Genomic DNA, 25,746 nt, shown 5'->3' with positions numbered 1-25,746 from the left:
TCGACGTACCCCGCAACAGCCACATCTCCGCACACCTGAGACACCTGCATTGGCTCCCAGTCAGCAAAAGGATCACCTTCCGACTTCTCACCCACGCACACAAAGCCCTCCACGACAAGGGACCGGAATACCTCAACAGACGGCTCAACTTCTACGTCCCCACCCGCCCCCTCCGCTCCTCTGGCCTCGCACTCGCCGCCGTCCCTCGCATCCGACGCTCCACGGCGGGTGGGAGATCTTTCTCCTTCCTGGCGGCCAAGACCTGGAACTCCCTCCCCACCAGCCTCAGGACCACCCAGGACCACTCCACTTTCCTGAGACTCCTAAAGACCTGGCTGTTCGAGCAGCGATAACCACCCCCTTTGTCCCTAGCGCCTTGAGACCCGCACGGGTGAGTAGCGCGCTTTATAAATGCTAATGATTTGATTTGATTTGAAAACTTCACTTTCTGCATGTGCGAGCTGTTTGACAGCTCTCATTTGCAGAAAGTGAAGTGTTTGCTCTGACTTGGTGGGAGCTGACACAGCTCCTTACAAGTTAGAGCAAATAGTTATGTCCCGGGGGTGGGCACCCCAGGACATAGCAGGAGCCAGCCTTGGGGGATGGCGGTCCCCATTTTTAGATGCAAAAGCGGTGCAAACTTACAAAATACAATTGTATTTTGTAAGTTTGCGCCACTTTTGCTTAAAAAAACAGCACAAATACGGTGCTAAAATAGTATAAATATGGACCTAAATATTTCTGCTGAATTTCTAGGGTTTTGGACGAGTAAATTCAGAACCTAACTATAACGTCCTTGTAACCTATGTTTTTTTCAGTGAATATATATATATATATATACATATATATAGTTATATATATAGTATATATGTATATATTACATATCTACACATATAGACACACATAGTAGGGGTTTCACTTACCTTGGATATACTTTCCTTGCATTCTAAAGACATGTGTGTTAAAGGTATATGCATAGTAATGACATGCATGGTAAAGGCATAGCGTGAAACTACTTGATAGAAATGCTTAGGAGAAATGTATTGATTTATTTTATGGAGTAGGTGAATGTGGTAATATGTTGATTCAGTCATTTTGTGCTATATGTTTGCATGTTTAGGTTACTGTTGTGTTGTTTTAGGGGCAGGTTGTTGATTTTAAAAAATTGAAAAAATATGCCTGTTCTACCCTGCCACACTATATCATGTGGTCTGCTGACGTTGCCAGGTTTTATTAAAAGTACGCAACCATGTTGGCTGAAGCACTTTCGACATAAAATAGTTCCCAGGTTCTAGATTTGGTCAGTAGATTGCGGCTGGTGTACTGTAGATAGATCCTTTGCAGCCTGTGCTACTTGGTGACCTGTCCTCCAAACCATAAATGAGAGGACCTTAGTCTAGTAAAACCTACTCACTACTGCTCCACTTCTGGCCTCAGGGAGTGTTTGGTCAATATATTTGTGGAATGTGATGCCAAAAGTAATTTTAAAATCAGTTTTCACACTCTGGTTCCAGAAGGTTTGAAGTCGTCTTGAAAAAATAATCATCTGGCATATTACTCTGATATCTAAGTTTTATTATAAGATGCCAAAATACAAAATACTGCTCATGCTTTTACTGTTTTTTTTATATTCCTTTGTCCATTGGCAAAAACAATGCATAGTTTTCTTATTCTAAACTATAATCAAATAAAACAATGCATGTTCTTTAATTTTCTCACTACAAATAATATTATTGTAAAATAATAGGATAACGGCAAATAGAGATGTGTTCCTTTAGAACCCTAACAAAGAAGGAAAACAAACCAATGCATACGTTTTTAGAAGATTATCCGTTTAAGCAACTCTAATGGAAAAGTAAAAAAAGACAGAGGAAGAAAGTAAAATAGTGCTCAAAATAATTATTTTTCCCTTGAAGATGTTTTTGTATCCAGATATCTGTTTGTATTATTTACATTCGTTCCCCTCGTATCTACGTTTAACCGTCATTTACATCTTATTTACATAGTTGTAGTTCAACATTTTCATATAGCTGTACTGTTTACTAAATTGAATTACTAGCTGTTTGCAGATCTATTCTTGTATCATTTTATCAACTGCATAGTAGGATATATGTTTTACGGAATGATCAATTTGAAACTGTTTGATATTGTCATACTGCATGATGATTTTTTCCCTCGGTGACATGAAAGCATCTGTTACTAATATAGGCTGCTGTCTTGGTACAGATTTGGGAAACCTTTCAACCAGTACTATATAGTAAAACGGGACCTCTATCCGTACTCAAACTTCTTTAGAGCATGCCATAGATTTTACCATCATGTCTGGTTAAACCTGTCTCCATATCAATTGTGTTAGACCTGACATGCCTTAGGGTGGTCACCCCTAACTTTTTGCCTGCCTCCCTCCACTTTTTGGACCCTGTTTTGCTGGCTTTTAGACTCTGCTCACTTTACCACTGCTAACCAGTGCTAAAGTGCATATGCTCTCTCCCTTTTTTAACATGGTAACTTTGGATCATACCTGATTGGACTATTTAATTTATTTATAAGTCCCTAGTAATGTGCACTATATGTGCCTAGGGCCTGTAGATTAAATGCTACTAGTGGACCTGCAGCACTGGTTGTGCCACCCACTTAAGTAGCCCCCTTAACCTTGTCTCAGGCTTGCCATTGCAATGCCTGTGTGTGCAGTTTCACTGCCACTTCGACTTGGCATTTAAAAGGACTTGCCAAGCCTAGAACTCCCCTTTTTCTACATATAAGTCACCCCTAATGTGTGCCCTAGGTAACCTCTAGAGCAGGGTGCTGTGTAGGTAAAAGGCAGGACATGTACCTGTGTAGTTATATGTCCTGGCAGTGTAAAACTCCTAAATTCGTTTTTACACTACTGTGAGGCCTGCTCCCTTCATAGGCTAACATTGGGGCTGCCCTCATACATTGTTGAAATGGCAGCTGCTGATCTGAAAGGAGCAGGAAGGTCATATTTAGTATGGCCAGAATGGTAATACAAAATCCTGCTGACTGGTGAAGTCGGATTTAATATTACTATTCTAGAAATGCCACTTTTAGAAAGTGAGCATTTCTTTGCACTTAAATCTTTCTGTCCCTTACAATCCACGTCTGGCTGGGCTCGGTTGACAGTTCCTTGTGCATTCACTCAGACACACCCCAAACACAGGGTACTCAGGCGCACTTGCATATATCTGCATTTTGAATGGGTCTTCCTGGGCTGGAGGGTGAAGGGCCTGCTCTCACACAAAGGACTGCCACACCCCCTACTGGGACCCTGGCAGACAGGATTGAACTGAAAGGGGACCTGGTGCACTTCTTAGCCACTCTTTGAAGTCTCCCCCACTTCAAAGGCACATTTGGGTATAAAACAGGGCCTCTGCCCTACCTCATCAGACACTTGCTGGAGAAGAAACCTGAACCAGAAACTACATCCTGCCAAGAAGAACTGCCTGGCTGCTCAAAGGACTCACCTGTCTGCTTTCTACAAAGGACTGCTGCCTTGCTGTTGGCCTGCTGCCTTGCTGAACTCTTGTCTGGCTGTGAAAGTGCTCTCCAAGGGCTTGGATAGAGCTTGCCTCCTGTTCCCTGAAGTCTCAGGACCAAAAAGACTTCTCTTTTTCACTTGGACGCTTCGTGCGTCGAAATTTTTGATGCACAGCTTGTTCCGCGGCGAGAAAAATGCTGCACACTGACGCTGATCGGCGTGACGCCTTCGTGACGACCGGAACTTCGACGCACGGCCTCGCAAGGACAACGCCGCCCGACCTCCAGAGGAGAAATCGACGCGACGCCTGCCGTGAGAGCAAAACTTTGACGCGCAGCCCCGCAGAACGACGCGCAGCCGGAAAACAAGCAGGAGAATCCACGCACAGACCCGGGACATCTGGTAATCCCTGCGATCCACAGAAAGAGACTGTCTGCGCGCCGGAAAACGACGCACGACTTCCCCGTGTGAAAAATAACGACGCAAGTCCATGTGTGCTGGGGAGAAATCGATGCACACACCATTTTTCCACGTATCTCTTCTTCTGTGGCCCTCTGAGGAGATTTTCCACTCCAAACCAGGTACTTTAAAAAGCAAACAAAGTCTCTTTCAAGCACAAAGACTTAAGACACTTTATATCACTTTTCAGTGATATCTCTACAAATTCACATTGCAACTTTATTCATTTTGACCTACAATTATCCTGATAAATATTATATATTTTTCTAAACACTGTGTGGTGTACTTTTGTGGTGCTATATGGTGGTATTGTATGATTTATTGCACAAATACTTTACACATTGCCTTCTAAGTTAAGCCTGACTGCTCGTGCCAAGCTACCAGAGGATGGGCACAGGCTAATTTTGGATTGTGTGTGACTTACCCTGACTAGAGTGAGGGTTCTTGCTTGGACAGAGGGTAACCTGACTGCCAACCAAAAACCCAATTTCTAACAAATTGCAATGCTTGACAAAGGGAGCTCGACAGATTGAGCTGTATCCACTACGGACACTAGCAATTTGAGTAAACCTGTCGGTGAACTACCTGGACAAAACCCATTTATTTTCAGTGTATCGAAAGTGGTACCTGATTCAAGAAAGAGATAGATCTAGAGTGATTATTTGTATGAGAGAGAGAAAGACGGGTTTAAGAGTGTTCGGGAATTGCAGGTGGTCTCTCAAGCTCAAATGAATTTAGGTGGGTAATTCAGTAAAATTGCAGGCAGAGAACGCTCTACTCCATTGTAGTGAGCTACATAAAACAATGTAATAATTGTGACTTATTGACAACTTAGTGTAGAAATGATCTCTTTTTAGCAACACAATCATTCAATGAATGGAAGTATTCTTAACTTATAGGGAACAGAGACAGGTTTATTTGCCTCCTCAGAGCTTTTGTAAGCAATACACAATACAGAGGGCGAGGGTTGCTGAGCCAGCCCTCTTCAGCCACTGATTGTTAGAAGTGTCATTCGCATCGTGGATCAACCCAAATAAATCTTATATGGAATGGAGCCAATAGATCATCCAGCTTTATCCATTGCTTTGTTGCAAGTATGACTTTTTTTGGTTCAACCCACAAGGCAGACAGTCAGTGACTACATTGTCATTCATGATGAGCGATGGCATGTTGCTTCTCCATATCCAAGTCAACATTGGAAAGGCTGGACACCAGAAAAAGACGCAGAAAGCACTTGGTGATTTCCTCTCTGCTTCATTTAATCAGTTTCAAAATTTGTGTCACACATTGTGTCACTTTTTCATTGTATTACGCACACTATTCCTTCCCCGATTAATGGTCTCTTCTACATCTTTTATTCTAAATTAAATAGAACATTTGCACTAGATACTCAAACTGATCCGCTTATGATCATTCGTGTTTTTTATTTTAAGATTACAGGGTATTATAGGGATGGTCTCTTGTCCATGTACACTTTTATTTACCTTTTCTTCTCTGAAGTTAGTCCTGACAAGTTTCAGGTTCTGGTCTACCCATTCGCCTACTTTCTAGGTTTTTATTTTGCCTTTCTCACGGTTACTGTTACAAGTAAATCTGAAGAATTTTACAGTCATAGAGTCACGATTTACAAGTTCATTGGACATAATTATACTTTGATTCAGCCTTTTGGTTGCTATGCTTTTTTTTTTTTTTTAAGAAAAGGTTGCACCACACCTATTTGAGTAATATAGAACATTACGTGCTGTAAAATCACTGACCAAACGTAGCTAGTTTATGATATAAAATAATGTTGGTTCTCAATGTTAATGTGCAAAGTACAAGCAGAATAACTGATCATCAACATATCGACATTGATCATCGACATAGAGCACAATCTATGAGTACATTTAAAAAGAGGCAATCTCAGATGGATGGAATTAATCTATGTGCTACGGTGGGCAAGGTGACACAGCATTACCGGGAGTTAGACATGATGCTGCCTGCGGTGAGCTACTTGTTTTAAGTAGTATGGTCTCTGTGGGTTTATATAAAGTCATTTACAAAATTACATGACCCCAGCACATAAGGACTGCAAATGCCTGGCTGCATAAACCTTGAGTCACTGAGGAAAGGAATATAAGGAAGGTAAGAGACATACTGTAATCTAAAAATAGTCCATGACTCATTGAGGACGTTTCTAAGAGTGAAGATCCATGAATAATCTAGATAGTACAAGTAACAGCAAACAAGTAACCTAACAACCTTAACTCATGTTTTGATAAAATGTATAATGATCCTCGCCTAACTACGATCCTCATTTCCGCCATGTTTCTGTTCTACTTGGTGAAGGCATACACTGCCCTGTCGTCCTGCACCTGCTCAAGAATGTTGGCTTAGCTCACTCTAACGTTTCCTGTACTGGGACAGACATGCCACTCATTCTGCTACTGTATCCTCTATGCAAATTCATTCTCCCGACCTTTAACTCAAAATAAATCCCAGTTTCCTTTTCTGGAAGACAATGTGTACTGTCCAGCTACCGCCCTCACTACTTACCGCTTCCGAGCAAAGTTAGGTCTAATATAAACACACACCATCTTACTCTGTCATAATTAACACACCATTGCAGGAATTTGTGTTAATTTGTTTTTGTATTTTGTCTACTGCCATTAGAAACTGACTTGATTTGATAGAAGAAAACATAAGTAAAGCATTTTAGACACATTTGTGATATTTTACTTTAAGCAGGGTGTAATGTGCTTCTTGCATAAGCATCTCAACAACTGAAAATATGTGATGGCTTCACTGATATATCTATTAGAGGTTTATGGGCATATTTATCATTGTGTTGCATCACCTTGCACCACACAAGGGGGCTCAAGGGCAACACAACAACAAAGTCAGATATGGCTTGACAAATCTGGAGTAAGCGCCAATCGCTGCCTTGCATTACTCTGCCCCAGGGAGGGTATCATGGGTCGATCATGTGTGTTCCCACTCAGTCACCCATGAATTTTGGTGCATTCCCAGATCTACTAATACTGGTTAGCCTGGGAATGCGTCAAAATGCTTGGCCTTCCCAGGTGAGAGGCAGCAAGGAGGGATTTCTATATTTCTCCTTGTTGTTTCCTCTTTCGAAGTGTGCTGCATTCTGCAACACAATTAGAAAGAGGAAAATTATTCTGAGGATTGTTTTGTGCAGGAAAGTGCTCCTTCCTGCACAAAACAATCCTGCTGGTAACACAGGCAACCGTGCACCATGCAATGGTGCAAGGTGCCTGCAATGGTGCAGGGCAGCACGTTAATGTGCTGCGTGAAATAATGATAAATCTGCCCCTTTTATTTTCCAATTCATTTGCAGGTCATTGTTGCCAGAGAACAAACTCCCAATCTCCGTGTTAAAAATATGTCTGAGGTGACTAGTTTATGCTTTTAGCAGACATTTCTTCAGCTCAGAAGAGACTTTGATGTTAAAATGAACTCATGCTTTCCTCCAATTAGACAGCCTAAGCAAAGTCACTCCCGGTTTGCCACTTTCAAATATGGCCTATTTAATTGCTGATGAGATTCCAATAATTTTTTAAGAGCAATTTAACTAAACATGAATTCATAGCAAAGCTGTCTTGAGCGCACACTATGTGCTTAATTCCTTGCATGGCGATCTTTTTCCCAGAACACAGATGGGGTATACAATGGAAGCCTAAAGATTCTTTTAAGAAACCAGAAAAATGAATTCTATATTAGTGAGCATAAATAAATCTGCCCCTTACAGTGCCGCAGCTCGTGCCGTGTAATTCTCAATTGCTGTCATTGCTTTGTTTCATCCAATCTTAGCCAAGAACTTGAAATAGCTGATGCTTGCTGCACCAAGATCATTTTTCTCTTCTGCGCCTGCGTCTGCCAGCTACCAGTACGAGCAGAAAGGACATCCAGGTAACTGAAAGTGGAACATGTTTTACCACAACCTTGTTTCATACAATTGGTAGGTTTAAAGCCTTTGTAGTCCCACAACTATGGTCTCTAATCTTCATTTCAGTAACAATATTTAGTAAATCTTTAAATGTACGAAAGTGTACAAAGGCTGCAGGCAAAAAGTCAAGGCTATGTGCCATACACACCACCTGAATAGAATTATACTTGAAGAGAAGAACTGACATTTCAAGATTATTTGTCTTTGAGCCAACAGTCTGGGTGGCTTTTAGGGTCAAATTTGCATTTCTTAGAAAGATGTCCAGAAGGAATGTTAAGTATGATTTGCCCAAGCACACATCCTTGTCGAACTTCACAGGCCAATGGAAATGACAAGTCATTTGTCAAATTTTACTGCAAGTAATTTCCAAAACCTTCTAATGAAAGTTAACAAAGCAGGGCCAGTTCCTTCTTGATCTAATGCCTACCAGGAGTTAACTCTCTCACTGTATCCGACACAGTATTTAGGCCTTTGCACGGACAAAATACAAAATTGTTTTCAAAGTTACCTGTTTCTATAGTAGAACTTTAAATCTCTGGTACTCATCCCCAGTTCACCTTCGGTTGTGAGACATGGCCAAGGAATACAGGATAATTTGTCTCTCATTGGGCCAGCGTTGGATCCTCCCAAAAACCAAAAGTCTACGTAAATATTTGCTAAGCAGCTTATCAGAAAGCATAGCCAAAATTGTCTGATTGGATTCTATCTTATTTTCCAAAATCATAACACTCTTTGAACTATCCAGGAATCTGCGGGCCTGGAAGGATGGGATGGCATTTACCAGCCTGTGAGTCACATGGTCCAATGTCACTAGTTTGCCACCCACGTTTTTTCAGATTTCTGAGGATTGATACGTGTCTTCACCTTCTGCACCAAGGAATCATGAAATTGGAAGGAAGGAATATTCTTTACCAACACAAACCAATTGTGAATACTCTGATGGCTATCGTGTCCTGAACATATAATTCTGAAAATGAATTAAACTATGCAATCTCGGTATTGTTCCATTTCACATTTGGTATGGATTCCGTTGACCCTTTAGCTGTTAACTTCAGAGTGGCTGTTATGCAAAGCTCTTGCAGGAAAAGTGTGTAGACTGAACAATTCAGCATATTTTAAATATCGGACCAGCCTTGTAGTGCATGCACTTTTTCTACTTTGTTTGCTGAAAAAGCAAAACAAGGACAGTCCACGTTGTTAGAGTTCACTGGTGAAGTAGGTGTTGAAAGACAATTCTGGCATAGGATTATCTAATGTTGAATCTGATCCTACAACTGCACTCCTGTTGCTGGATAAACTAACTTCTGCTGTTCAACAGATCAACATGATCCACTGATAGAACGAAAATATCACGGTCACTCCTGATCCCTGTTGACAGAGGAAACAATTAATCAAACCCCTATATTCCATATTCACAACCAGAAAATGTTGATCTGATGAATGTATTACGGCTACGGTGGGTCATTTAGCATCTAAAAGGGTTTAGTTGTGATTGAGGTTTAGCCTTGATTGAGGATTACCAGGCTTTGCTTCCAGCACTTTTAGCAGAGATATTGGCTCTTGGTATTGCTCTTGATTATTTTTTATTAATTGTGTGTCTCGTTATGTTTCTTTGCTGAAATGTAATGACCCTAAATAAACCTGAGAGCAAAACTGGTGTTAATATCAATATATGTTTTTAATGGGTAACCTAATCTGATCACCACAGTAAGAGGTCTGTCTGCAAGCAGGTTGGGTATGGCTTTTAATTTTACTCATCTTTCCTCTGCTTCTATTTTTGTGTTTTGTTTTCCTTAGCTTTTTTCTCTAGTTCTTCCTTCATTACCAATATTTGTCGACTTTTCTGTAAAGTGTACATTTTTTCAGCTTAATATTTCTATTGGTTTGGGCAACATCATCTGAATATGCCTATCGTCTGCAATGTTCAAAAGTCAAATGAAGAGAGGCTTGTTTGGTATCAATTATAAATCTTTATCATTTTAATGTGCCCTTGCATAGCTCTGGCAGTCAAAAGTGCTTCTGATGGACAGAGAGAGCCTGACCTGCAGCTCCAGATACCAGGATGCTAGAGTTGTCAACAGAGTGAACCCTTCCCCCACAATATGCCATTGTTTTCTGCTTGTAATTTTGCGTATTCAGTCTTTCCGTAACAAAATTTGTTGAGTTTTGCTGAGATGATATTGCCGCTTATGGCCATACTTACAAGACAGATACAGCATGCTAAATAAGCTACAACATTAGCATAAAAGTGCACAGTATGTTCCCAATGTCCCACCTCACTACCCACACATTGTCCCCAGTATACGAGTGTCCGTTTGTATCTGTTGCCCCCAAGACTGTCAGTGATATGTAAAAGACTTAGGCCCTCATTCTGACCTTGGCGGTCGGCGGAGAGGCGGCGGTCGGACCGCGAACAGACCGGCGGTATTAAAAATGGCATTCTGACCGCGGCGGTCACCGCCGCGACCGACCGCCACTTCCCCACTCCGACAGCCACGGCGGTCATGACCGACGGGCTGGAGTCTGCGCACTCCGGTCCGGCGGTCGACTCAAGACCGCCAACGGTATCATGACCCTGCTTACCGCCGCGGTTTCTTGCGGTCGGGAACCGCCATGCGAACCATGGCGGTAGGCACTATCGGGGCCAGGGAATTCCTTCCCTGGCACTGATAGGGGTCTCCCCCACCCCCCACTGCCCCCCCGAGTCCTCCCCCCACACCCTCCACCCCCCTGCCACCCCCCAGAGGTGGTACGAACCCCCTCCCCACCCCCACCCCGACATGCACATACACGCACCCCGACATGCACACACCCCCAACATGCACATATACACACCCCCTACACACACACATACACAACGGGGACACATACCCGCACACATACATGCCGACATGCGCACCCGCCGAACTACACACATTTCCCATAGGCACAGCAGCACTCCCCGCCCGCATGCACGCACTCACACACCCCCTCTACACACTCACACGCACACCCCCATGCACGCACACATCACACAACACCCCCCCACCCCCTCCCCTCACGGACGATCAACTTACCTTGTGCGTTGGTCCTCCGGGAGGTGACAGGAGCCATGGGGAGGTGACCGCCAACAGAAGACCGCCAACAGAAGACCGCCACACAGAAATGTGGGTCGTAATTCTGTGGGCGGTGTTCTGCTGGCGTGGCGGTGGAGGTTGACCAGTCTCCACTTTCCCGCCGACCGCCAGTGTGGCTGCTGGCGGTTTTCCGGCGGAACGCTCCCAGCGGTCAGAATGCGCACAGCGGCATACCGCCGCGGTCGGCGGTCTTCACCGCGGCGGTAACTCGGCGGTCTTGCGAAAAGACCGCCAGGGTCAGAATGAGGGCCTTAGGCCCTCATTCTGACCTTGGCGGTCGGCGGAGAGGCGGCGGTCGGACCGCGAACAGACCGGCGGTATTAAAAATGGCATTCTGACCGCGGCGGTCACCGCCGCGACCGACCGCCACTTCCCCACTCCGACAGCCACGGCGGTCATGACCGACGGGCTGGAGTCTGTGCACTCCGGTCCGGCGGTCGACTCAAGACCGCCAACGGTATCATGACCCTGCTTACCGCTGCGGTTTCTTGCGGTCGGGAACCGCCATGCAAACCATGGCGGTAGGCACTATCGGGGCCAGGGAATTCCTTCCCTGGCACTGATAGGGGTCTCCCCCACCCCCCACTGCCCCCCCGAGTCCTCCCCCCACACCCTCCACCCCCCTGCCACCCCCCAGAGGTGGTACGAACCCCCTCCCCACCCCCACCCCGACATGCACATACACGCACCCCGACATGCACACACCCCCAACATGCACATATACACACCCCCTACACACACACATACACAACGGGGACACATACCCGCACACATACATGCCGACATGCGCACCCGCCGAACTACACACATTGCCCATAGGCACAGCAGCACTCCCCGCCCGCATGCACGCACTCACACACCCCCTCTACACACTCACACGCACACCCCCATGCACGCACACATCACACAACACCCCCCCACCCCCTCCCCTCACGGACGATCAACTTACCTTGTGCGTTGGTCCTCCGGGAGGTGACAGGAGCCATGGGGAGGTGACCGCCAACAGAAGACCGCCAACAGAAGACCGCCACACAGAAATGTGGGTCGTAATTCTGTGGGCGGTGTTCTGCTGGCGTGGCGGTGGAGGTTGACCAGTCTCCACTTTCCCGCCGACCGTCAGTGTGGCTGCTGGCGGTTTTCCGGCGGAACGCTCCCAGCGGTCAGAATGTGCACAGCGGCATACCGCCGCGGTCGGCGGTCTTCACCGCGGCGGTAACTCGGCGGTCTTGCGAAAAGACCGCCAGGGTCAGAATGAGGGCCTTAATCTTGGGTCTAGTGGAACGGTCCAGAAGAGAACTTCACCAATGGAGGAGGTCAATCCCTGCCAAAAGCGGCCCAGCACTGTACAGCTCCAAATCTTGTGCAGGAATGTGCCATTCTCAGCATCCCCATACACAACAGGCGATATTTCAGATAATATGCCTTATGAAGGTATTTGAGTTGAATAAGGTGGAGGTGGGCTAAAATGGCCACCTCCCGGGGCATTCTCCAGGCATCAGACTAGTCATTGTCATTTAAAGTGTTGGTATACATCTTCCAGGAACTTCTAAGGGCAGAGAGTGTGTGCAAATTGGGACAGACATGCCACTCATCCAGCTACTGTATCCCATAACAAACACTAACAAACAATATATCTTGGTGATTTTGTGGGCCTCCAGTTCCCCCAGAAGACGTTTGGCCTCTAATGGGCTAAATTCCAGAAGTGTTTCAAGGTGTCTAATGTAGGGGTTGATAGCGTGTCACAGTTATAAGTAGCAATGGAATTGGTTATGGTGTAATTGATATTCTAGATGTAGCTCTTGAAATGATTTCAAAATCGTACCACTCATTACATCGCCTAGGGTTGAGATGCCTATAATATCCCACCTCCCAAAGCCTTCCAATCGTACCACCTGCTGCAACTCTGCCACAGAGGCATCAACTCGGTCAATGTTCCCCACCACCCCATACGCCCTAGGGAGCTCTGCCTTACATTCAGGACCACCTGTGTCACTGGTGGGAGAGAGCCAACCCTTGCCTTCCCATCAGGCCTTCCCACCTTTCAGCTGCATATGCTGGCCCCCCATGGAGATCATACCCCCACTCATTGATTATCAACAACTGTGAGGCAGAGTATTAGGAATATAGGTCTGCAGCGGTGATGCCCCCACCATATGTAGATTGAAAGCATCTGGTGAGGCAATGTAAAGGGTACCACTATTCCAGAGGAACACAGTAAGAATTGAGTTGATCTGCCTGAGCCAGACTTGGGGAATTTAATATGGATAATTCCGCAGCTGATATAGTAGTCTGGGCAGGGATATGATTTTGAAGATGGCTGACTGGCCCTTCAGAGACAGCGGGAGGGGCGTCCACGCTCTTACCTCCTCCCTCACCTGGGCCACAGTCTGTTCAATATTTTTCGATTATGACCACTTCCTGTATTAGGTATACCCCTGAGGTATTTAAAGCCTCCCTGCACTGACTGTAAGCCCGGCGCCTAGTTTGTAGGTCCTGCATACCCATTCAGGAGGAAGACCATGGACTTCTGACTGTTCATATAGAGGCCAGATGTTTTGCAGAATATTTGCATGATCTGGAGTAGGCACAGTCCTGAGACCTCTGGATCTCTCATAAGAAATAGGATGTTATCTGTGTATAAACCAATCCTATCTGAGGGTTGTATGACACAACCATGCATGCCAGAACCACGCATGCTTTAACAATGAGGTCGGAACCATGGCCAAACCTTTTCCTTGCATGCCTTTACTACGCATGCCTTTACAATGAATTCCGTTGTAATAACATGCTTAGTAAAGGTATATGTGGAAACAGCATGCGTGGTTGTGTCATACAACTCCCCCCGCTAATCTAAAAAAGTACCCCAAGCCCCCCACCCACCCTGAGGCCCAAAAACACCCCAACCTCTAAACCCCTAATAAGAAAACTACCCCGACCCCTCACCCTAAACCCCAAGAAAAACAACCCTAACCCACCACGTCCCTAAAAACAAGACTACCCCAACCCCCCACCCAACCTCAGCCCTTAATCTACCCCACCCCTAAAAACTACCCTGTGCCTCGCTTACTTCACTGCATCCTCTCCCAATCCACTACACTGCTCTCTGTCTTTTTCTCTGCCTTAATCACGCATAAGTGTAGTTTGGCACTTGCATGGTTAAGACACAGAAAAAGGCAGTTGTTGTTCAGGCAAGCATTGTTCCACTTGCGTGGGAAATGCCTGTGTTGTTGATGACACGTTGTTTAGGACGTTTCCCCTGTCTGTGTACTCTAAGCTCCACTCGAAATCCCTCACCTGCGCATCCATCCTGACCCACACTATTAGGGGCTCAAAAACCAAAGCAAACACCTACACATAGAGAGGGAACCCTTGGCGCACACCCCACTTTATGGGAAACATGTTGGATATGTAACCTGCCACGCATATCGTCACTGTCAGATCTGTATAGAACAGTTTGGCATAGGAAAGAAACCAGGGACCGAAATTTTGCCTTTGAAACAGGGCAAATAGGTAATCCCAATTAACAGAGTCAAACGCTTTGTCCATATCTTCTTCCGACCTCTCCAAGCAACCAGCAAGAGCAAGGGCATTTGAAACACATCAGATATTATGTCTTGTTGCTCGGCCGGGCATGAAGCCCACTTGTTCTGGATGGACCAAGCCTGGAATATAAGGGATCAGTCTGTTAGCTAAAGCCTTGGCAATCAGCTTAGCCTCTATATTCAGAAGGGATATTGGGTGATAGGAGGAGTGCTCGTCTGGTGGGGGGAGGGCCTGCATGTCGCCACTCAGGGGCAGAATCTCTGCATCCATGGCAACATGTACCTCTTCTAGAAAATGTTTACCAAGTTTAGGCACAAAGATTTTAAAAAATTCACCCAGGAGTTCATTTGGGCCTGGGGCCTTCTCCGATTGGAGCCCCAACAGTGTTGCTATGATGTCAGGCTCCAAGAGCACGTCATCTAGGTGGTCACACGCAGCATCTTTATGTGTCTTAAGAGGTAAGGCATCCACACAATTGACAACCTGCTCAAGGAGCAATGTTTTCTGCCGAGCGTACATGGCTCTAAAATACACTGCAACACTGTGGGCTATGTCTTGAGGGTCCACAAGCCGTGTCCCCTGCATGTCCCAGAGTAACATAGAGGCCTTCGGCCAGCATGCATCCTTACACAGCCTATATAGCAGTCTGCTCGATTTGTCACCTCATTGGTAAATGCAGCTTTGTGTTGCCCGCCAGGTGTGTTTAGCCTCATCTGGGAGTAACTGGCTATACTGTTGTTGTGCCAGTCCTGGTTGCCTCTGCGCCCGCCCGCCCGGTGGCTACGTCCCTCCAGGTCCTGAAATTGCACCTCGAGATCTGTTAAATTTTGCATTCTGCTTTAAAGTTCCCCGGCACAATTACTGATATCTACCCGGCCAAGGGCAGTTTTAAAGGCTTCCCAAAGCATCGTTGCAGACGATAGTGAGCCAGTATTGTGGGCAAAGTATTCCTCAATGAACCATGTGAGTTGTAGTTTATATGTAGGGAGTTGCAAATTCCAGGGTGAAAGACATCAACAAAAGGTTGTTCTCTTGGGCCCCTACCAGAGCCCCATGGCTATCGGGGAGTGGTCTGACAGTCCTCTGGCTAAGATGGTAATGTCTGACACGCTGTGTTTATGTGTGGTGGGGACATGAAAGTAGTCCAAGCTAGAGAGAGACCGAAGGGTCGTAGAAAAGTAGGTGTACCTTGATCCAGTTGGATATTGAGCTCACCATACATCCTGTTCCGGGACGGATGCCATGGTGAAGAGCCTAGACCTACGTGGCTCTGCTATACCTGTATGTGCGCACCATCAGTCTACTTGTGGGTCCATAACATCATTCTAATCCCCACGATCACTGTCAAACCACTAGCGAGTTTTCCCCATAAACAGACCACCTCATCCAAAAAAGTTTGTCCGAGGTGGGGGGGACACATAAATACACTGAATGTGATGGTTTCGCTGTAAAGGGTGCCTGGAACCACCATGTACCTACCCAGACTATCTAACCAGGCCTTGATCAGTTGGAAGGGGAAATTATCTGTATCAGAATGCATGTGCCTCTGGACCCTCTTGTGAATCCTAAGTGAAACACCTGGCCATAACCACATCTGACAAGGCAGGGGGTTTTGTTACCAAGGAGATGTGTCTCTTGTAACACCAGGATGTGTGCCCTCGATCTCTTAGCATATTTGAGGACTCCCTCTCATTTGATCTCATCAAGGATTCTTTGGACATTCCATGACACAACGCGACACAGACATGTCCTAAAGGGCTGCTGGGACACATAATACTCATGACGTGTTAGGGTGCATATGGCTGTGTCTCTGGGCACAAACCTGAGCAGGGGTGAGGAGTGAGTCTGTGCTTGTAAACACTGTGTAACTGAAAAAAAACTTCCCTGAATGTCCCCCACCCACATACTTCACCAAAAATGAAGTATCTATCACAGCCAATGAGATCAGGGGACTCCAACAGGGGGCTCCAGTAGTAACATCCAATGGATCCCTAAACCCCATTAGGAGTGTGCACTAGAGTCGGGCTAGCTCCGGTTCTAAAGTTGATGGTCAATCATATGGCATACCACACTGCAAAATACAAACCACAGGATAGAGTCATTCAAATTCTTGATGTCCCCACAGCACAGTACTGGAGAGCAAGGAAGAATATCTTGTAGTCCATTTTTGACCCATCATTCTGCGTCTGTCTTGTCCGTCCCTGCATTAGGAGGATCGGTGCGGCTTCGCCCAAGGTTTCTTAGAGCAGTCTCTCCCAGTGCTCTGCGATGAGTCAGAGTCAAGGTGTAGCGCAATGTGGGGTTTCAATGCCACATTTCATCAGTCCAGCAGAAAACCTACTCCAGGGTTTTGAAGAAGTAGGTTTGTGAATCAAAGGCCACTCTTAGACACTTCACGTACAGCAGCATGTATTACAGTTTAAGTTCATGAAGGCATTGTTTAGCAGCAACAAAATACTGTCGCTACTGCTCTACCATCTTCGTATAGTTAGGAAATATCATGGAAGAGGTTTGGTTAGTGATCTTGTCTTGTGAGAGTGCAAATTTGAGGATCACATCCCAGTCCATATAATTTAGGATTTGGGTAATCGCTGGTCTAGGCTGTGCCCCGGTAGGGGGCTTCTTGACCTGTGCTCTGTGGGCACACTCAAACACATGCATGAGGAGAGGGCCTCCGCAGGGACCACTGAGCAAAGCCATTGCATCAAGAAGGTGTCCGCGGACTGGCCTTAACAGCCCTCTGGAAAGCCCACAAATCTTAAGTTGTTCCTCCGGGCTCTTCTTTCTGCATCCTCGACTTGTAGAGGGAGTTCTTTAGTTACCTCTTCAAGTTTAGTCACCTTCTGTTAGAGAGTAGTTACAGAGTCTTCGATCCCTAAGATCCTTGTTTCAGCTTCTATGATCAACTCCACTGCTTTCCTGAGATCTTGGTGGAGCAAAGCGATGTCCGAACCAAACACCCCGAACTTGGCACCTAGCATATCGCTGGATTGTGTTACGGCCACCAAGAGCATTGCATTATCCGGGGTCGATGTTGACGATGTATTGGTGCCTGGGGTCACCACAGCTCCTTCAGGTTGTGCATATTTATCCATGTTGCTCTGTTTTGTGCCAGCTGGTTGCTTGTCTTTGGTCATGGTCATCGTAACGTTGTGGTATGTACAAGCCATATGTCCCAGCCAGGCACTGGGGTTGAGCTGCTAGACTCCTGAGGAGGATGCAAAGGGCAGCACAAGCAGTGGACTGCCAGTGATAGGGCACTGGCTCCATTGACGGATAGAATTGCAGGCAACAGTTGGGCTCTGGTGTAACCCCAGAGGAGAGCCACCTCCACAGCCGGGGTGACCACTTTAAATGCCCCTTAAGAGGGATCTGCTGGGGACTTCCCTAAGAGCAAAATGTCTGTGTCAGGGCTGTAAATGTTGCAGTGGAAGGAGGGATGAGAGCAGGCCTACAGCATCGGCTCCTCTCTGTTCATTTAATGTCACCGTCCCTCGTGGACGCCAGGACGTCACAGCCGCACAAGGACTTCTCCGGGTGTACCTCTGGATGTGTATAATAAGGAGGAGCGGGAACCAACTTCCCTCCCCCACTGGAAGGGTGCCTCGGTCCCTCCACCAGGCACAGCATTGACCTCCTCGGGTGTACAACGTTGGTCAGGTCTTTGCTGTCAAAAGTTATTGCCCGTATACTGTATGGATGACCAACAAGCCTCTGCCTCAGTGTGCTGTGCAGCTTTCCTATCTAGTTTGTCCCCACAAAAGTCAGTGGCTGTGTGTAGCCATCCAGGCCTTTCCATACCTGTAGGCTGGGACGTCGTCACCCTCCAATTCTGTGAAAGTGCAGCAGGCGCCTCGATCCCCGAAGACCGTGCCACTCCCCCGGGACTCTGGCACCGTGGCTATCCTCAGCTTGTGACATAGGCGTGAACTGTATCGGGGTACCTTCTGCAGTGGCGGCACCCACCCTTCCCTACCATCTATCGGGTGCCATAAGCATTCAGAAGAGTAGAATAGAGGTCACGGCCCTGGGCCGCACCCAGTCACCTAGGGCCGTGCCGCCATTTTGAGTGATGTTCGGCCACTTGTCCCCCCTCAGTCCTGAAGATCTCTTGGAAGCAGGCAGCAGTGTGGCAGAGTCTGAAATCACCTCCGTGTCACAGTGGATCCCTCTATGCCCAGGGAGTGCCCCAGGGGTTTTGAGTGCGCAGTTTGGGGACGATGTTACAGGATAGAGCGGCTACAGTCTGGAGCACTCCTAAAGCGTGTCTGCCATGTTCAGCGGTGTTAGAAATGGGGTCTTTGGTTGGCAGTCAGGTTACCCCCTGTCCAAGCAAGGACCCTCACTCTAGTCAGGGTAAAAGAGAATCACCCTCAGCTAACCCCTGTTTACCCCCTTGGTAGCTTGGCACGAGCAGTAGGCTTAACTTCAGAGCGCTAGGTGTAAAGTATTTGTACCAACACACACAGTAACCTAATGAAAGCACTACAAAATGACAATACAGGTTTAGAAAAATAGAGAATATTTATCCAAACAAAACAAGACCAAAACTAAAAAAATCCACAATACACAAGTCAAGTTAGCAATTAAAAAGCAAAAAGAGTCTTCATGTAGTTTTAAACACACAGTAACACTGTTAGCGTGAAAATGTACCTTGGGTGCGTCAAAAATAACCCAGCACAGGCGAGTGTGCGTCAAAAAGGGCTTGCGATGCGTTGATTTCACTCCCGAGCGAGACCTTGCATAATTTCTCCTTTTGTTGGGTCGGCGCATCATTTCTTCTCTCAGCAGGAGAGTGATGCTTCGATCCGGTCAGCACTCTCGGGTCCGGGCAGGCCTTGTTTTGTTTTTACACGCCCGTGGTACTTGCGTCGGAAAACCAGCCGCACGATGATTGGAAAACCACGCAGCGCAAGTTGCGATCTCCCAGCCTCTGTCAGAAATGCGGTGCATCATTTCTCCAGCTCCGTGCACCGATTCTTTGGTCGCATTGCAGACGAGCATTGATTTTCAGTTGCGAAGCCAGCGGCGCGTCAATTTTTCAGCCACAAATCGGAGTCGCATCGATCTTTTCCCCGCACGGCGATCTGTTTGTGAATTTCTTCCTCTTAGGCTGCCAGCTTCTCCTTTCAGGGTACCAGGAACTGTATGGGCACCACACCCAATTTCTTCTTTGAAGTAGGCCTACCTCAAAGCAAAGTCTCTCTTGAATGTGAAATCCTGCCTTGTCCAGGGCAGGCCCCAGACACTCACCAGGGGGTTGGAGACTGCATTGTGGGAGGACAGGCACAGCCCTTTCAGGTGTAAGTGACCATTCCTCCCCTCCCTCCTAGCACAGATGGCTCATCAGAAAATGCAGAATACACCCCAGCTCCCTTTGTGTCACTGTCTAGTGTGAGGTGTGACCAAAACAACTGCCAATCTGACCCAGACCGGGAATCCACAAACAGGCAGAGTCACAGAAATGGTATAGGTAAGAAAATGCTCACTTTCTAAAAGTGGCATTTTCAAACACACAATCTCAAAATCAACTTTACTAAAAGATGTATTTTTAAACTGTGAGCTCGGAGACCCCAAACTCCACATTTCCATCCGCTCCCAAAGGGAATCTTCACTTTAATAATATTTAAAGGTAGCTCCCATGTTAACCTATGAGAGGGGCAGGCCTTGCAACAGTGAACAACAAATGTATCAATATTTCACTGTCAGGACATATAAAACACATTACTATATGTCCTACCTTAACAATACACTGCACCCTGCCCTTGGGGCTACCTAGGGCCTACCTTGGAGGGGGCTTACATGTAAGAAAAGGGAAGGTTTAGGCCTGGCAAGTGAGTACACCTGCCAAGTCGAATTTACAGTTAAAACTGCACACACAGACACTGCAATGGTAGGTCTGAGACATGATTACAGAGCTACTTATGTGGGTGGACAACCAGTGCTGCAGGCCCACTAGTAGCATTTGATTTACAGGCCCTGGGCACCTCTAGTGCACTGTACTAGGGACTTACTAATACACCAAATATGCCAATCATGGATAAGCCAATTACATACACATTTTGTAAAGGAGCACTTGCACTTTAGCACTGGTTAGCAGTGGTAAAGTGCCCAGAGTAACAAAAACAGTAAAATCAGAGTCCAGCACACATCAACGACCTGGGAAACAGAGCCAAAAAGTTAAGGGAGACATGCCAAGGATGAAAAGTCTAACAAGCGGTTAAGCCACTCCCTACGCGTATTCAGTCTTCAGTGTTAATTTCTACTCTATTAAGATTGAGTTGTGTAGACTTTATCCCAGATTTAATATTTTTCCATGAACACAGTGTTCATGGTTCAGAGGTGTGTTTGTGCTGTTTAGCAAAGGATTTGTACTGGTAGCATACCCTTCCTTAGAGATTTTTATGCTCAAACAAACTAAGAAGGTTGCCAGGCATTGGACATGTGCATGGCACTATGGCACATATGACACAAGGACACCCTTTCCCTGCTTCCTGTAGGCATTAGTTGTTGACGCAAAGAGTAGTCTGCCTGTCTTAGAAGGCTGACCTTTGCATTAAAACACATGGGTAAGTGTGTTGTTCTGCCCCAGTAATGCCAGCTTGACACAAAGCAGCACAAATAGGTATAAGCACTGTGAACAGCTCACCTTTCCAGTGAAAATCACTTTTTGCACTGGATAGTAAATAGCTTTGCGTCACTTTGCCTTGCTCTAGCGCCAGCACACAACATTAGTAACTCTGTACCTCTGTTTGTTAGAAGAGGATTTTTGCCCACTTTCCATGTGACTAATTGATCTTTAATTGCCTCTATAGAAACAAAGATACTAAGAAAATATAATATTGGCACCTTTTGCGTTTAAAAATATACAAATTGCTAGTCCAATTCAGCCATGATAAATTCATTTTTTTATAGAAATTACAACCCTGTTTGCATTTCTTATGCCTAGCTAACTAGTGTCATTTGTAAAACCTTAAACCAGTCCTGGTTTATCAGTCAGTATGATTTGAAACACAAAGGGGGCAGCACACTGCCTTCATTGCAGCATAGTTCAACCGATTGCATTCTGGTAAATGGAGTATGCCTACTTCAAAGTTGCTGTAGTTTTTCACCAAAGTTGGTGCAGGATGTGCTGTTTTCTTTAGGCATGTGTTTTTGAGTTTAGCCCTTCATCAGTAGAGAGCAGAAGTAGTAGTTAGCAGGGAAATGTCATGTGGGGTTGCTGGAATGCCACCCAAGTCCTCACTGGTCACAGTACCACTCCACAAGATCATGGGTGCATCTCGGATGAGCTTGTCAGCTCGTTTGCTCAAGGGAGTCTTTTAAGCACGGGGGGAACACTGCCTCTCACCCCAGCACAGTTCATTCCATTACATTCTGGTAAATGCAGTACGCTTACTTCAAAGTTGCTGTAGATTTTCACCAAAGTTGGTGCAGGTAGTGCTGTTATCTCTAGACACATGTTTCTGGGTTCAGCCCTTCATCAGTAGAAAGCAGAAAGAGTAGAGAGCGAAGATGAGAGGCGGTGTGCTTCCTCCCCCCTTCCGTATGATTTTAAATGCAAATAATAAGAAACATGCATTAAGGCCATGAATGCAATCTGCTTTTGGCAAACATATGTGCTGCACGAACATAGGTGTACAGAACTAATGCATAAAATATGCTTTATGACAAAATTAAACATTGTGCCAGGATTCTTTTACACAGATTGAATGAGTGTATCCTTTGGTTGAAGGGTAGAGAGGGATGGAGAGAAAGTTATTGTGACAACTTTCATTAGGTACATGCTTGGCAGAGAAAAAGCTTGTGTAGCTGACTGAGGCACTCAATTAATTATGTTCTGTCATATTTTCTATAAACAATGATGATTCTCCTTCATCTTTTGGGACTGCACTGTCTCCTTGTAGTGCGATTTAAGGTTGAACGCTGGATGTGTGTCACAGAGAGAGTCATATTTTTTCCTTTTTTGTCAATGCTGGTTTTTCGGTTTTTCCCATATATGTCGAGCAGCTATGAAACATTATTTAAGGCATTATTTAAGTTCAAGAACCAGCATACTCATTTCTATACATAAAAACATGTTGCTTTAATAATGCCTCAGCATTTCCCTGTTATTGAAAGTATTCCTTGGTGACTTTTAACATGAAAACATTTAATAGTTGCAGCAATTGTGACATTTGTCTTCAAGCAACAACGCAAGACTCCGAAAACAGTTACTGAGACCCACCAGGGCATATGCATGCAACCTAACTGGTGAAGCTGTCTACTTTTATAAACACACGAGCAGTGGCGGCTCCTCCGTTATGGCGGAAGAGAGTCGCCACCCCATATCCCCTGCTGAGAGCCAGCAGAGGGAAAAGTGGAAAATAAAATGATAATAAATCCATTTTATTATCATTTTATTTTTCGTAGGGCGCTAGAGCCCACTGAGACTAGGGCGGGGCGGGGCCATGATAGCAGCAGGGGGAGGCGGACTTGTGTGCACAGCTAGTGCGCATCTTGGTTTGGCCAGTTGGCCAAGCCCAGCCAAACCAACATGCACATTTAGATCTCTCCACCTGGTTGTGCTGCAACAGCCGAGTGGAGAAGAGGCACAGGTTCCCAGGCCCTGAGCAAGCACTAAACCAACCTGCTCAGGCCCATCACAGCACTGCTTTCATGCTAGTAAACAGTATTGCCAGCATAAGAGCAGTGTCTTGATTGGCAGCTTGGAGCCTGCGCAGTGTGCACCAGCTTGTGCTGAATCAGGACCAGAGGAGAAGACAGTTGGCAGCCGGCATGTAAGTACAATTTTATTTTATTTTCCCATTCACCCCCCCATCTCCCCTCCCTCTGCCACCCACTTATAATCACTAGCAGCCGCCACTGTACACAAGTCTTAAATTGCATGTACCACTGTTCCTACAATGCAATATGCTGTGACCCCGGACTCCTAGAAGTCTATCTTGTGGCCAGAAAATTATGAAGAAAAAAAATGCAATAATAAAACAAAAGTTACATTAAACTTTCAATATGGGTACTTTGCTAAACATGACAACCTTGGGTTCAGTTTGCAAAACTGTGCACTATTTATGCACTATTAGAGGGACATCTTAAGAAATTTGGGGGCTGTGGGCCATACACATTCAAGGGGCCTCAGTTTGGAAGGACTTTGAATTTATTATCCATTTCACCTCTAATGCCAGTTCACAGGCAGTGTCATCTCAAGGATTAGTTAGGTGTTAGGTACACGCATATTTTGATCACCCCTATTTGGACAATTCACATTTAATAAGTGGTATCAATTACACATCTCTGAGATGCAGTTCACCATATTATATCCTCTTTCAAGCAAGAAGGACCACAATGTCCAAAAGTAATCAACTTACAAGAACTACAACCAAAGTTGATGAAACATTAGAAAAAGGAGCCTAAACATCCAAATATTCGACACCTTTTTGAGGTATAGCTAGTTGGGATCAGTACAGATATCACAGAGACAACTCATATGTGTCATAGCATTTGACAGATTAACAATGTCTCCACTTAGATGGGTCTTAATACACTCTCTAGCTTCACACAAGAAAGATACCCCCCTATATAAGTGTAAAGTTGAAAACATAAACTCGATTTGATCTGATTCTAGCTCGGGCAGAAGCTTCAACTTTAGCTATCTGACAGCATTAGTACTTCTCAAATTACACATCTCTGGCACAATCAGGATTTTAACTACAACTACAGAGATTCCCTCAAGTTATAGTGATCATACATGCTAAAGCATCTCAAAGCAAAATTATCCCTCATGTTACACAGAATTCATAGGCTCAACAACAGAACGAAAAGTTATAATTTATGTTTAGAAAATGATACATACTCAGGCACACAGAAGTATATTAGGCTACATAATATCACAGGCTCAGACTTTGTATGGCAAAGTTATAACTGAGGAATTCTGGGTAGTACCACTTTATTAAAGAGACAAACTAAGGCGTCAGCTTTGTATTCTTTCTTCACAAGCTGCATAGGAAAAGTGCAAGCAATAGCAAAGCAAGCATCACTCATCAGCCCAGACAAAAGTAGTACAAAGATCACATACAAAAACTAAGCTGGCCCTAACAGTGAGAGCTTCCTGTGTAAGCTTCGCTTAGGTACCTACTTCGTCAAGCGCAGTAAAGATCAACTTTGCAAAGTCCTATCACACTCACCTCACACCAGTCTGGGTAGCAGCACTGCAAACATTCCTCACACGTGGAAGATGCAGCAAGAGTTTAGGCATCCTCACTCTCAACTGGCAGCAGCCAAAGCAAACCTCATTCACACTGAGATACATCAGTAACCAAATAAAAATATGCAGCAAATCAAAATGTGCCATGCACTGGTTCTGATCAAATGTCTTTTATGTTTAGTATTCAAAATACGTGCTCCAGAAGGCAAAACAATAACATTTAAGTTTTTTATATTGTGAAACAGGTGCAGTTCACTGGATTCATTAAAATAGTAAATTTGGACCCCTCCATTAACCCACGAGTGAGATATTGTTTGGCTCACAATTATATTTTTTTGATGTAGCATTAGACTAAAAAAATAAGTACATGTCTTTAAAAAAGTTGGTAATTGACTCCCACATCTTCCAGCTTCCCCCTTATTAAATAACAAATACAAATAAATTGTACTAAAAACAATCTATTTTTCAGAAACATTCTAGTTAATCAGGGCAGGACTGTCAGAATAAAACAGTTTATTCTGGCAGACAGTTGAGAAGGCTGTAGCAAGGGGCCCCCTGAACGGCCGGGGCCCTGGACTAGAGCCCGCTTTGCCCATGCCTGAAAACGTCTCTGCACTATTATCCAAGAGAGAGGGCACCCAGAGGCAGTTACTGACTGAGGAGGGGTCAGACGACCCAGGGAAAAATACAGGGCTGGCTCTAGGCATTGGCAGTGTGGGCAGCTACCCAGGTCCCCACACTCAGCGCACCAGGACACCACAACCAGGCCATGACGGTACACCTGTCTTCTTGTGCCCCCTGCTCTTCCAAGTGAAAGAAAGCTGTCTAGTTTCTATTGGGGTAATGGTAGTGGGTGGGAGTGGAGCCCCTTCCCTGGGCCTAGCTGCTGTGATGTAGCGAGGTGAGGCCTAGGAGAGTGGGACCTCCTCCTATGGTCCCAGATTTGATAGGAGACACATTCTGCAAGTTTATCCTGCAA

General features: G+C 45.5%; 1 protein-coding gene across 4 annotated transcripts in view; it reads left to right on the top strand.

The window, feature by feature from the left end:
* ZDHHC2 (zinc finger DHHC-type palmitoyltransferase 2) overlaps nucleotides 1-25,746 on the top strand; it is a 735,003-nt gene that overhangs the window by 678,298 nt on the left and 30,959 nt on the right. For 2 of the 4 annotated variants that reach the window (XM_069200600.1, XM_069200609.1), the window contains exon 11: nucleotides 7,769-7,867. The exons of the other annotated variants lie outside the window; for them this stretch is intronic. In XM_069200600.1, coding sequence (XP_069056701.1) covers nucleotides 7,769-7,867 — 99 coding nt within the window. The remainder of the gene's footprint in view (nucleotides 1-7,768; nucleotides 7,868-25,746) is intronic. 4 annotated transcript variants of the gene reach the window in all.

The sequence above is a fragment of the Pleurodeles waltl genome, chromosome 1_2 (assembly GCF_031143425.1).
Source record: "Pleurodeles waltl isolate 20211129_DDA chromosome 1_2, aPleWal1.hap1.20221129, whole genome shotgun sequence".
NCBI classification, from domain to species: Eukaryota; Metazoa; Chordata; class Amphibia; order Caudata; family Salamandridae; genus Pleurodeles; species Pleurodeles waltl.
Note: the sequence above shows the minus strand (reverse complement) of the source record. Positions and strands in the feature narration are given on the sequence as shown.